This window comes from Bombina bombina, chromosome 4 (assembly GCF_027579735.1).
Source record: "Bombina bombina isolate aBomBom1 chromosome 4, aBomBom1.pri, whole genome shotgun sequence".
NCBI classification, from domain to species: Eukaryota; Metazoa; Chordata; class Amphibia; order Anura; family Bombinatoridae; genus Bombina; species Bombina bombina.
The window spans coordinates 783,771,483-783,786,034 of record NC_069502.1 but is presented as its reverse complement, the minus strand read 5'-3'; the positions used below and the strand labels follow the sequence as shown (position 1 = coordinate 783,786,034).

The 14,552-nt window shown below is 37.2% G+C and overlaps 1 protein-coding gene across 6 annotated transcripts in view; it reads left to right on the top strand.

Annotated features, from left to right (window-relative positions):
* AKT3 (AKT serine/threonine kinase 3) overlaps positions 1–14,552 on the top strand; it is a 995,132-nt gene that overhangs the window by 867,328 nt on the left and 113,252 nt on the right. For all 6 annotated transcript variants that reach the window (XM_053711160.1, XM_053711156.1, XM_053711157.1 and 3 more), the window contains one exon: positions 7,061–7,148. In XM_053711160.1, the coding sequence (XP_053567135.1) occupies positions 7,061–7,148 (88 nt within the window). The remainder of the gene's footprint in view (positions 1–7,060; positions 7,149–14,552) is intronic.

Here is a 14,552-nt window from a genome sequence, read left to right as displayed (position 1 = left end):
GTTTCTGGTTCGAGGAACTAGAAAAGTCGCTCAATAAAGAATCTTCGTATGAGGAGGTTATGGACAGAGTTCAAGCACTTAAATTGGCTAACTCTTTTATTTTAGATGCCGCTTTGCAATTAGCTAGATTAGCGGTGAAAAATTCAGGGTTTGCTATCGTGGCGCGCAGAGCGCTTTGGCTAAAGTCTTGGTCAGCGGATGTGTCTTCCAAGACAAAATTCCTTAACATCCCTTTCAAGGGTAAAACATTATTTGGACCTGATTTGAAAGAGATTATTTCAGAAATCACTGGGGGAAAGGGCCACGCCCTCCCACAGGATAGGTCTTTTAAGGCTAAAAATAAGCCTAATTTTCGTCCCTTTCGCAGAAACGGACCAGCCTCTAATTCTACATCCTCTAAGCAAGAGGGTAATACTTCACAACCCAAACCAGCCTGGAGACCAATGCAAGGCTGGAACAAGGGTAAGCAGGCCAAGAAGCCTACCACTGCTACCAAAACAGCATGAAGGGATGGCCCCCGATCCGGGACCGGATCTGGTGGGGGGCAGACTTTCTCTCTTTGCTCAGGCTTGGGCAAGAGATGTTCAGGATCCTTGGGCGCTAGAGAGAGTTTCTCAAGGTTATCTCCTGGAATTCAAGGAACTACCCCCAAGGGGAAGGTTCCACAGGTCTCAATTATCTTCAAACCAAATAAAAAGACAGGCATTCTTACATTGTGTAGAAGACCTGTTAAAAATGGGAGTGATTCATCCAGTTCCAATAAGAGAACAAGGGATGGGTTTTTATTCCAACCTGTTCATAGTTCCCAAAAAAGAGGGAACATTCAGACCAATTTTGGATCTCAAGATCCTAAACAAATTTCTCAAGGTTACATCGTTCAAAATGGAAACTATTCGAACGATCCTACCTACTATCCAGGAAAATCAATTTATGACTACCGTGGATTTAAAGGATGCGTACCTACATATTCCTATCCACAAGGAACATCATCAGTTCCTAAGGTTCGCTTTTCTGGACAAGCATTACCAGTTTGTGGCACTTCCATTCGGATTAGCCACTGCTCCAAGGATTTTCACAAAGGTACTCGGGTCCCTTCTAGCGGTTCTAAGACCAAGGGGCATTGCAGTAGTACCGTACTTGGACGACATCCTGATTCAAGCGTCGTCTCTGTCAAAAGCAAAGGCTCATACGGACATCGTCCTAGCCTTTCTCAGATCTCACGGATGGAAGGTGAACAAAGAAAAAAGTTCTCTGTCCCCGTCAACAAGAGTTCCCTTCTTGGGAACGATAATAGATTCCTTAGAAATGAGGATTTTTCTGACAGAGGTCAGAAAATCAAAAATTCTAAGCTCTTGTCAAGTACTTCATTCTGTTCTTCGTCCTTCCATAGCGCAGTGCATGGAAGTAATAGGATTGATGGTTGCAGCAATGGACATAGTTCCTTTTGCACGAATTCATCTAAGACCATTACAACTGTGCATGCTCAGACAGTGGAATGGGGATTATACAGACTTGTCTCCGACGATTCAAGTAGATCAAAAGACCAGAGATTCACTCCGTTGGTGGCTGACCCTGGACAATCTGTCACAGGGAATGAGCTTCCGCAGACCAGAGTGGGTCATTGTCACGACCGACGCCAGCCTGGTGGGCTGGGGCGCGGTCTGGGAACCCCTGAAAGCTCAGGGTCTATGGTCTCTTCTCCCGATAAACATTCTGGAACTGAGAGCGATATTCAATGCTCTCAAAGCTTGGCCTCAACTAGCAAAGGCCAAATTCATAAGGTTTCAATCAGACAACATGACGACTGTTGCATATATCAATCATCAGGGGGGAACAAGGAGTTCCCTAGCGATGGAAGAAGTGACCAAAATAATCCAATGGGCGGAGGATCACTCCTGCCACTTGTCTGCAATCCACATCCCAGGAGTGGAAAATTGGGAAGCGGATTTTCTGAGTCGTCAGACATTCCATCCGGGGGAGTGGGAACTCCATCCGGAAATCTTTGCCCAAATAATTCAATTATGGGGCATTCCAGACATGGATCTGATGGCGTCCCGTCAGAACTTCAAGGTTCCTTGCTACGGGTCCAGATCCAGGGATCCAAGGGCGACTCTAGTAGATGCACTAGTAGCACCTTGGACCTTCAACCTAGCTTATGTATTCGCACCGTTTCCTCTCATTCCCAGGCTGGTAGCCAGGATCAATCAAGAGAGGGCCTCGGTGATCTTGATAGCTCCTGCGTGGCCACGCAGGACTTGGTATGCAGACCTGGTGAATATGTCATCGGCTCCACCATGGAAGCTACCTTTGAGACAGGACTTTCTTGTTCAGGGTCCATTCGAACATCCGAATCTGGTTTCCCTCCAACTGACGGCTTGGAGATTGAACGCTTGATTTTATCAAAGCGTGGGTTTTCAGATTCTGTAATAGATACTCTGATTCAGGCTAGAAAGCCTGTAACTAGAAAAATTTACCATAAAATATGGAAAAAATATATCTGTTGGTGTGAAACTAAAGGATTCCCATGGAACAAGATAAAAATTCCTAAGATTCTATCCTTTCTACAAGAAGGTTTGGAGAAAGGATTATCTGCAAGTTCTCTGAAGGGACAGATCTCTGCTTTATCTGTTTTACTTCACAAAAGACTGGCAGCTGTGCCAGATGTTCAAGCATTTGTTCAGGCTCTGGTTAGAATCAAGCCTGTTTACAGACCTTTGACTCCTCCCTGGAGTCTAAATCTAGTTCTTTCAGTTCTTCAAGGGGTTCCGTTTGAACCCTTACATTCCGTAGATATTAAGTTATTATCTTGGAAAGTTTTGTTTTTGGTTGCAATTTCTTCTGCTAGAAGAGTTTCAGAGTTATCTGCTCTGCAGTGTTCTCCGCCCTATCTGGTGTTCCATGCAGATAAGGTGGTTTTGCGTACTAAGCCTGGTTTTCTTCCGAAAGTTGTTTCCAACAAAAATATTAACCAGGAGATAGTGGTACCTTCTTTGTGTCCGAATCCAGTTTCAAAGAAGGAACGTTTGTTACACAATTTGGACGTAGTCCGTGCTCTAAAATTCTATTTAGAGGCTACTAAAGATTTCAGACAAACATCTTCCTTGTTTGTTGTTTATTCTGGTAAAAGGAGAGGTCAAAAAGCGACTTCTACCTCTCTTTCCTTTTGGCTTAAAAGCATTATCCGATTGGCTTATGAGACTGCCGGACGGCAGCCTCCTGAAAGAATCACAGCTCACTCCACTAGGGCTGTGGCTTCCACATGGGCCTTCAAGAACGAGGCTTCTGTTGACCAGATATGTAAGGCAGCGACTTGGTCTACACTGCACACTTTTGCCAAATTTTACAAATTTGATACTTTTGCTTCTTCGGAGGCTATTTTTGGGAGAAAGGTTTTGCAAGCCGTGGTGCCTTCCATTTAGGTGACCTGATTTGCTCCCTCCCTTCATCCGTGTCCTAAAGCTTTGGTATTGGTTCCCACAAGTAAGGATGACGCCGTGGACCGGACACACCTATGTTGGAGAAAACAGAATTTATGCTTACCTGATAAATTACTTTCTCCAACGGTGTGTCCGGTCCACGGCCCGCCCTGGTTTTTTAATCAGGTCTGATGAATTATTTTCTCTAACTACAGTCACCACGGTATCATATGGTTTCTCCTATATATATTTCCTCCTGTCCGTCGGTCGAATGACTGGGGTGGGCGGAGCCTAGGAGGGATCATGTGACCAGCTTTGCTGGGACTCTTTGCCATTTCCTGTTGGGGAAGAGAATATCCCACAAGTAAGGATGACGCTGTGGACCGGACACACCGTTGGAGAAAGTAATTTATCAGGTAAGCATAAATTCTGTTTTTCATTAATCAAATATAGCTAACTAAGCTAAAACTTTTTTATTCTAACACAAATAAAGTGCTCATACTATACAAGGAAAGTTCAATTCAAAGGAACGAAAAAAGGTACCTTAGTCAGATGAAACATGCCATTGTCCAAAGGCTTGCATATACCAGCCTTCATCAGAGGACACAGTGGCCACAGAGGTTAGGTGAATGATTATAGAAAGGTTATTCTGACTGGGTACTGCAAAAATAGCACAGTAGCATACGACTAGACACTGCCTTAGAAGTAAAATGACGTTTATTTGAAAATCATTAAAAATGTAACTCGTATTTTGCATGTAATATTAACGAGCAATTACGTAATCTGACGCGTTTTCGGCCCAACTGGTGCTTTGTCAAAGATGTAATACCAGTCAGACACTCAATACGAGTTGTTGCATTTTTAGTAATAAACTACTAATTTTACTTCTAAGGCAGGGTCTTACTGTCCTATTTTTGTAGTATCTAGTAAGAAATTTTTTTCTACAATTAAAATGTACTTTGGGCTCCAATTAAAGTGAGCTCCATGTCTAAGTGTAATGAAATCAGTTTCAATAGGTACTTTGAGTTCAAATAAATCTAATTTTTTTCAGTAAATCTAATGGGTATCCTTTGTTCATAAAACTTTGGAATACAACATTTGTTCTTCAAAATTTTCTAAAGTAGAACAATTTCTGCATATTTGTTTGATTTGGTTAAAGGGTATGATGAATTCCCCATCTTATTTAGTGACAAGTAGTAAAATCTAAATAACTAATAAACTGAACCCATGGTGTTCCAACTCAATACTAAAACAAGATATTTGATATTCTGAGAATGCACATTGGCTGTAAAAGACAATCCCATATCATTATTGTTTAAATGGGATACGAATTGATGGGTGTGGTGTAAATATCCATTCCAAATGAAACTAAGATCATCTGTAATACGTCCATAGAACACCAGGTGTGACCCCAGATCAGCTGAGTGGATGCATTTGTCTTTAAAACTACCCATGTAAAGATATTGTTACAATAATGCTTCGACTTATATATTTATACTTTCATTAACACTATTCACATGACTTGAGAGGGACAGTCTCTAATTCTGAGCTCTGTCCTGCTGTCCCTCTGATAGATCCATATGTTTCTATTTGCAGATTTTTTCTTAGCCCCACCCACAAACCTCCCAGATATGCCCACCAGTTGGCCAGACTCCCCCATGATCCCGCCCACTATCCCACCTGTGACCAAACCGCTCCTGATATGGCCCTGCCCACAAATGGTGACAGCACCTCTCAACTTCCCGAGTCCCTAATACATAGCCACAAGTGTTCATAAGTATATTGATTATTTTCTGTACTGTTCCAGGATAAATAATGTAATATACAGCATGCATGTTTTCTATCATCATTACTGGATAGCACTGTGACTTGGATGGTGCAAAACATACCTTGGTCAAAAATATTTTTCAATGCTAAACGAATGTCTTTCAGTGATTTTTTTTTTTTTTAAGTAACTTAAAACTATTTTATGGGTCATACAATGATTCTGTTTTACATATCCATATCACATATTGGAAATTAAGCAGAACTTTGCAAAATATCTGCATTAAAGGGACACTATATTTTTCATAATTCAGAGTATGAAATTTTAAGCAACTTTCTAATTTACTCCTATTATCAAATTTTCTTTATTCTCTTGGTATCTTTATTTGAAATGCAAGAATGTAAGTTAAGATGCCCATTTTTGGTGAACAACCTGGGTTGTCCTTGCTGATTGGTGGATAAATTCATCCACCAATAAAAAAAATGCTGTCTAGAGTCTGAACCAAAAAAAAACGTAGATGCCTTCTTTTTCAAATAAAGATAGCAAGAGAACGGAAAAAAATTTGATAATAGGAGTAAATTAGAAAGTTGCTTAAAATTACACACTCTATCTGAATCACAAAAGAAAAATTTGAGTTCAGTGTCCCTTTAAAATACATGTTTTACAAGCATATAAATCTCATATTGTTGGCTACATTTTCAGGGGTATATAGTAGTCTATGGACTATGACTGTATAGCATACTTAAAGGGACATAAAAAGGCAATTTTTTTCTTTCATGATTAAGGTAGAACATTCAATTTTAAACAACTTTCCAATTTACTTCTATTATCAACCTTTCTTCATTTTCTTGTTATCCTTTGTTGGAAAGCAGGAAGGTAAGCTCAGGAGTGTGCACGTGCCTGTAGCTCTATATGGCAGCAGTTTTGTAAAAATGTTTTACATTAGCAAGATCACTAGATGGCAGCACTGTTTCCTGTCATGTAGTTCTCCAGATATGTGCACGATACTTATCTAGATATCTCACCAACAATGTATAACAAGAGAACAAAGCATATTTGATAATAGAAATAAATCCGTAAGTTTTTTTAAAATTTTATTCTCGATCTGAATCATGAAAGAATTAAAAAAACAACACTTTTCAGGATAAATTACTATAAAATCAGAAGAAATAAATAAGAACAGTTTTTTTGTTTGTTTTTTACCATGCTTTATTTAACATTTCATTGTGTTGCATTTAAAGGGACAGTAAACACTGTTAGACACTTACGTTGTCTTGCTGTGCAATATAAAATAAAATATTAGCTAAGTCTAAAAACCAATTAACCTCTTGCTGGCCTCAGTTGTTTTTCAACAGCCAAACACCACCCACCACTTGCCTCATTTTAAAGAGGCAATGTGCTCCTTTACCTTTACTATAGAGACCACAGCCACCTTGTTAGGTTGTGGCAAGACATAATAGACCCTCCGCAAATTAAATTTAATTGATGAAATTTAAAATGAGGAATAATACAAATTGTAATGCTTTCTATTAAGTATAGCCCACTGCTTAGCATTTTGTTTGATTACAAAAATAAAACAGACGGTTTTAAATCCCTTTAAAAACATTTGTAGCACGGTTAGCCTTTAGAAGACTGCATTGTGCTGTTTTATTTGAATTAGAAATGCAACAATTATCAGAACTAAATTTACATGAGAAGGGGGGCAAAATAAATAATGAAAGTGTATTGTAACGTTAATTTACTATAAAGCATTTATATTAAAATTTCAAGGTGTTTTACTGCCCCATTAATGTTTTTTTTTAAGAACAGCATATCATCTGATCAAAAAAAGGAAATCATTTAGTTTATAACTGTAAATCTTTTTTTCTTCTTATTTTAGACTTGGTGGTGGTCCAGAGGATGCTAAAGAAATAATGAGACACAGCTTCTTTGTTGGAATCAACTGGCAAGACGTGTATGATAAAAAGGTATAGTTTATAATTGTTTTAAACTTTTAGATACCATTTTAATTTGAAATCCCTTGATTTTTCTATTTTTTTAGTGGTAAAGTTTTTTTCTTTCATGATTCAAATAGAGCATACAATTTTAAGCAACATTCTAATATACTTCTATTTAAATTTTTCTTCGTTCTCATGCTATCTTTATTTAAAAAAAAAACAGGAATGTAAGCTTAAGAGCCGGCCCATTTTTGGTTCAGCACCTAGGTAGCGCTTTTTGGTGGCTAAATGTAGCAAACCAATCAGCAAGCTCTTACCCAGGTGCTGAACCAAAAATGGTCCGACTTTTAACCTTACATTACTACTTTTTCAAATAAAGATAGCAAGAGAACAAAGCCAAATTGATAATAGGAGTAAATTAGAAAGTTGCTTAAAATTTGGGTTTAGTACCCCATTAATGAAGCTGAGAATTGAATTTATAGCCAGTATTTATGGTATATTTAAATCTAGTGACACTACTTTTTTTTGCTCCCATTAAAGGGACATTAAACACTAAATAAATGCTAAATAGAATGATGAATTCAAAGAAAAGATTAGTCTGAGAATAACATGTAGATGTATTCTTTAAAATTAGTGTTACTTAAGTTACCTTCTCTGCTGTGGCCGATTAAGGACAGTTATAATTATAAATAGGTCACTAGAGTGTGCATCCAATCACTGTGTGCAATATAACTGTGTTTTGCACTTTAATTTCTAACAGGAACTGAAATGCTCACAATTTCAGAATGGAATTACAGGAAAAGGGGACAAAATAAATAATGAAAGTATATTGTAGAGTTGTTTTTTTATATACATGATTTATCATTTCTTTGCCAATGGCAGGGAGAGTCCACAAATATATTCATTACTGTTGGGAATACAACACCTGGCCACCAGGAGGCGGCAAAGACATCCCAGCCAAAGCATTAAGTATCTCTCCCACTTCCTCTAGTCCCCCAGTAATCCTTTAAAAAAAAAAAAAAATTGGAAGAAAATGGCAGCACTTAAAACAGGCCCAAAAAAGAAGGTTAAAAGATAATATTTATTGAGTCCATATAAAAACGGTACATACAGGCAGAGTACCCGAAACTCCTTACGAGTTTTGTGGCGGTAAGTGGCACTTAATCATAGGAATGAATGATGAGCCGGAAGCCATCCTATTTAAAGGTACTGCAGACAATCACCATAATCATAACGTAAAGTATTTTAAAACAACATTTAAAACATAGTGGTGTAAACATAACAAGTAAAAAAAAAAAGTTAATATAATAGATCAGTAAGTAGCATATATTAGGAGTAGATCACATACAAATATGTAAATATTTACAGAGAATATAATGAAAAGGTATAGCATATGGAAGTTGATCAATCCTAAGGTCTACATCACAATTATCACATAACAGTATATACTCAACACAATGAATAAAATAGATTCTCAAAGATCATGACAAATGATCCAGCTTAGATACAAAACATACTCAAGCATCCAATCTGAAACATCTATAACTGATCGATGTTAGATAATGAGTAACATATGGGATATACCACAGACATGTTAATAGACGGTTTTTATCAGATAACAGTGCACACAAAATAGACATTTACTAATTGCTAATTGATAGACAAAAGCCTCAAAAAAGCAGAATGAAAAGTTAATGTGGTAATCATCAGTCCACAAACAGGCTCATATCCCACTCACGATTCAGTCCAAAAGTAGTAATGGTTTTTAATCTGTAGATCCAATAGAGTTCTCTCTTCTGCAATATTTTATATCTATTTCCACCCCTTGATGGCAAATGGGCCCTATCAATGACAAAAACTGTCATAGGGAATTCATTGGTCATGTGTATCAGGTTAAGATGTCTTGCTATTGTAGAATTTTTTGTTATAGTTTTTGGAGTCCCTAACATACTCTCTCACTCTGGATCTAAGTTCCCTAGAGGTCTGACCCACATATTGCTGAGAACAAAGTGTGCATTCTAAGAGGTAGACCACAAAGTCTGTTCTGTAGTTGGCATAAAAATTGACATTAAAACTCTCATTTGTCACAGAACTAGAAAACTTGTGATCCAATTTCAAAACACCACATGTAATACATGAACTAGTACCACATCTGAATGTACCCCTCCTTCTCATCCATTTCCTTCTATCTGGTCTTTTATAACATACCATACTGGGAGCAAGTTTAGAAGCTAAAGTCTTTGGGGGTTTTTGGAACAAATTTAAAAGAATCAACAATATTTACCAGGAATTCTTCATTTCTCAAAATGTATAGGTTCCTTATGAGAATATTATACATTTTGTTAAACTGATTGTAGTATTCTGTTAGGAACACCACTGTCTTGGGCAAATTCTCGTCTCTTTCTTTGGCCATGAACAAAATCCTTTTGTGATTTATTTCTCACACTCTTAAGGGAATCTGTTAGGGTCTTCTCACTATAACCTCTCTGTTTTAATCTATCAGTAAGTACTCTCATATGATTTGCAAATGATTAATCAGAATTTGTGTTCCTCTTCATATGTACAAATTGACCTTTAGGTATAGGGATCTATTTATATAGCTGCGGACGGACATGATCCGCTATAGCAAATCATGTCCGCCGCACATCTATAAATGCTGACCTGACAGCATACGCTGTCGGCATTTATCCTTGTACCAGCAGTTCTGGTGAACAGCTGGTGCAATACTGTCCCCTGCAGATTTGCGGCGAATCCAGGGGGTGTCAATCAACCCGGTCATATTCGATCGGGCTTATTGCACTCTGCCACCCCAGAGGTGGCAGATGAGTTAAGGAGCAGTGGTCCGCTGCTTCATAAATAGACCCCATAGAGCGAATTAGGTGTGGTGGATGACAAGATCTTGCATGCAAGATAGTATTTCCTGCTGTGGGTTTGCTGTAGGTATCAGTAACGATTCTACCCTATGTCACATCCACAGTCAAAGTAAGATCAAGAAAGCACGTTGTAACTTCCTGTATGTCACCTGTGAACCTTAGATTAAGGTTATTATCATTAAGATATTCATTAAAGGCAGAAAAATCAAATGGGGTTCTACAATGAATTCTATGTCATGAATAAAGCTCATGTATTTAACAATCTGATTCACAAATGGGTTATTTACTGAATACAAATAGGTATTCTCCCACCAGCCAACTAACAGTTTCGCTAATGAGGGGGCAAACTGTGCCCCCATCACTGTCCCGCAAACCTGCAAAAAAATGTCATTGTTAAACATGAAAAAAGTATGCTTCAGTAAGAATTCTATCCATTCACAAAAGAAGATCTTAAACACCTCAGACTATTTTGTCTAAGTATCCAAATTTATCTTATTGCCCGGATTCCCAATGTATGTGGTATACAGGAATATAATGCAGTGGCATCAACCACTACCCATCTATAATTTTGCTTCCATTTAATACCTTGTAAGAGGCATAATAGGTGTGTAGAGTCCCTCAGATAGCTATTCAGGTCTTTGACCAAGGGTTGTAATATAGTGTCCACCCATTCCTTCAAAGGTTTGAACAAAGAGCCAATGCCCAAAATATTTGGTCGCCCAGGGGGAGATTAAATACTTTTATGCGTTTTGGGAAAGTGGTAAAAAATGGTTGTATGTGGAAAATCAGGAATCAACGAGCTAACCTGTTCTCTATTAAGGACCCCTAGCGTAATTGCCTGTTCCACAATTAACACTAGCTTAGTCTTAAATTCATTAGTAGGATTCTTATTCAATTTCATATAGATGTTAGTGTCCTCAAGCTGTCTATTAGCCTCCTTTATATAATCTGATATGTTTAAGATTACCACATTCCCCCCCCACCTTATCTGATGATCTGATAACAATTTCCTGATAGGACTGAAGTGTACATAAGGCTTTTGTCTCTGCTGGTGTTAAATTTGAGTGTATTAAGTCACTCTTAACGTTACTTTCTAATTCTAAGAGTTCCTTTTCCACTTGTTTCTGGTAGAGATTTAAAGATTGTCCCCTAAATTGAGTGGGGTAAAAATCAGATTATCCCTTATTTTGAAATGGTACCTCATAATCACAGGGACCAAACTGGCCCTCCTCCAAGTGTTTTAAATTATTCAAGGTCACAAAATCTCCAAATTCAAAATTAAACGTTTTAGATGAGACGACATCTCCACCAGAAATATTTTCAGTGGGAGGAACAATATCAGAAAATTCATCCCCATTACTTTTAGAGTCATCTTTCTTACAAATCTATTAACATCAAGCAAAATCCTAAATGCAGAGAAACTATTAGTGGGGGCACAACTAAGTGCTTTATTTAAAAGTGATATTTGTTCAGGTGTCAAATTCGTGTTGGAAAGATTTATGGCCGATAGCCTTTCTTGTGACCCTTTTGTTTTCTGGTTGACTTTCTTATTTCTTCTCCCAGCCCTTCTGGTCCTTCTCCTAAAGGAAATTCACGTGTTGCATTAACTTTGGGGCGGACAACCTGTTCCTCTTCATCTGTATCATCATCACTTATGTAAAGAGAAAGCGGAAGACAAGGGGGGAGAGGGGGAAGAAGACAAAGATGTAGCTGAAGTTGGAAGGGAAGTACAGCTTCCATCAGAGACATATGATTCTTGGTCAGAAGTGTCTGTGGAGGAAAATACCACCCTGCGTTCTGTTTTAAGTTTCAAAATCGATTTTGGGGTTGTCGGTATATATACCAGGTTATAAAATTATTATTTATTTATTATTATCTTTAAAATAACCTCCAATTAAAATGTATATACGAAACAAATGAAATTAATTATTCCTAAATTCTTAGATTAGTTAGCTTTATATATACATTAAATTATATTTATGTAGAAACTAGATTATGAATCAATTATGCACGCTTATTCCGTTACAATATTCTATACAGCAGATCATAAAAATATATCTTTAAAATTAACCTTACAATGAATCACATTAAAAATACCACAATGAAATACCAGAATATGGACCGCTAACTTAACGGTGCTTAGTTAAACAATATACTTTAACAGCTAATTTATATGCCAATTAATCGGAGCTGAAATAACCTCTTGTTTAGCCACAATAAAGGAAATTTTAAAATATATCACAATAGCTACAAATAACTTAATACACCAGAGATATTTAACTATAATAACCAATTTATATGAAATTTCAGAATAGTAAAACTGATTTAGAAATATAAAATACTACTTATTTTCTAGCAAATAAAATTATTTACCATTAATGTTACTAGTTCTAAACTACACAGGACAGGACTTTGAATATAAACTTAAGATACCAAATAGGCTCTTTAAATTACCAGCTGCAATCCAACTGTAGCTTTAGAATATCTTTGTTAAAATCTATAAAATATAGATCAACCATATACATTATAAAATAAACCAATTTGAAGTTCAGCTTTTTCAGATAAATCCAGTTCACCTCATATGAGAAGTATTGCAATTATGGATAAAGAAAGTTAGCCCAGTTTCGCTTATAGTGACTGTGTTCCAAAAGACAGCAAGGTTATCAGTTAAAATCCAGCAGCCAAGATAAAAGACCTCTTTCCTTTCTCTTGCATGAGTTTTTTTAAGTGATAAACCCTGCTCTATTTTGTAATCATTGGTGAACGTTTTGGATACGCTCCAACCGGATGCTTGTCCCTTCATTGGCCCTTGGATCTGAACATGCAATTGGCTTACTGGGAAATGTATAGGCTTTAACAGTCAATTCGTTTGGCTGTCACACCTGTCCCAGGGGGCAGCAGACAACTAGAAATGCAGTCTCATTATCAATATTGCTAACAATATATACAGTTTACTATATATCTTCAAATGTATATCTAATATACTCACTATTTTCTGATATTAATAAATCATATGTTCAGCATATGTGGGACCATATAATGCTATTTTGTGTGAGTATTTTCATACTAAACATATCGCTAGTACCATATTGCGAAGTAATTCCTATACATTTAAATATTTTTGAAGATGTATATTGTCATCTTTTTTTCAGTTATTATAAATATTGAGTGCATATGATATGACTCAGGTTACATCATGCCGGCAATCCTGTGTCAGCATCTATTAGATCCATCTGGAGCCCTATCTGTCCCTTAGATGTCTGGAAAAACAAAAATATGTTATATATTTTAAAATTGGGATATACAGTTGTTCATTTAATTTATTACAAACCTGAAATGCATTTGTCAGATCCATATACCGTATATATATATATATATATATATATATATATATATATATATATATATATATATATATATATATATATATATATATATATATATATATATATATATATATATATATATATATATACAGGGAGTGCAGAATTATTAGGCAAGTTGTATTTTTGAGGATTAATTTTATTATTGAACAACAACCATGTTCTCAATGAACCCAAAAAACTCATTAATATCAAAGCTGAATAGTTTTGGAAGTAGTTTTTAGTTTGTTTTTAGTTATAGCTATTTTAGGGGGATATCTGTGTGTGCAGGTGACTATTACTGTGCATAATTATTAGGCAACTTAACAAAAAACAAATATATACCCATTTCAATTATTTATTTTTACCAGTGAAACCAATATAACATCTCAACATTCACAAATATACATTTCTGACATTCAAAAACAAAACAAAAACAAATCAGTGACCAATATAGCCACCTTTCTTTGCAAGGACACTCAAAAGCCTGCCATCCATGGATTCTGTCAGTGTTTTGATCTGTTCACCATCAACATTGCGTGCAGCAGCAACCACAGCCTCCCAGACACTGTTCAGAGAGGTGTACTGTTTTCCCTCCTTGTAAATCTCACATTTGATGATGGACCACAGGTTCTCAATGGGGTTCAGATCAGGTGAACAAGGAGGCCATGTCATTAGATTTTCTTCTTTTATACCCTTTCTTGCCAGCCACGCTGTGGAGTACTTGGACGCGTGTGATGGAGCATTGTCCTGCATGAAAATCATGTTTTTCTTGAAGGATGCAGACTTCTTCCTGTACCACTGCTTGAAGAAGGTGTCTTCCAGAAACTGGCAGTAGGACTGGGAGTTGAGCTTGACTCCATCCTCAACCCGAAAAGGCCCCACAAGCTCATCTTTGATGATACCAGCCCAAACCAGTACTCCACCTCCACCTTGCTGGCGTCTGAGTCGGACTGGAGCTCTCTGCCCTTTACCAATCCAGCCATGGGCCCATCCATCTGGCCCATCAAGACTCACTCTCATTTCATCAGTCCATAAAACCTTAGAAAAATCAGTCTTGAGATATTTCTTGGCCCAGTCTTGATGTTTCAGCTTGTGTGTCTTGTTCAGTGGTGGTCGTCTTTCAGCCTTTCTTACCTTGGCCATGTCTCTGAGTATTGCACACCTTGTGCTTTTGGGCACTCCAGTGATGTTGCAGC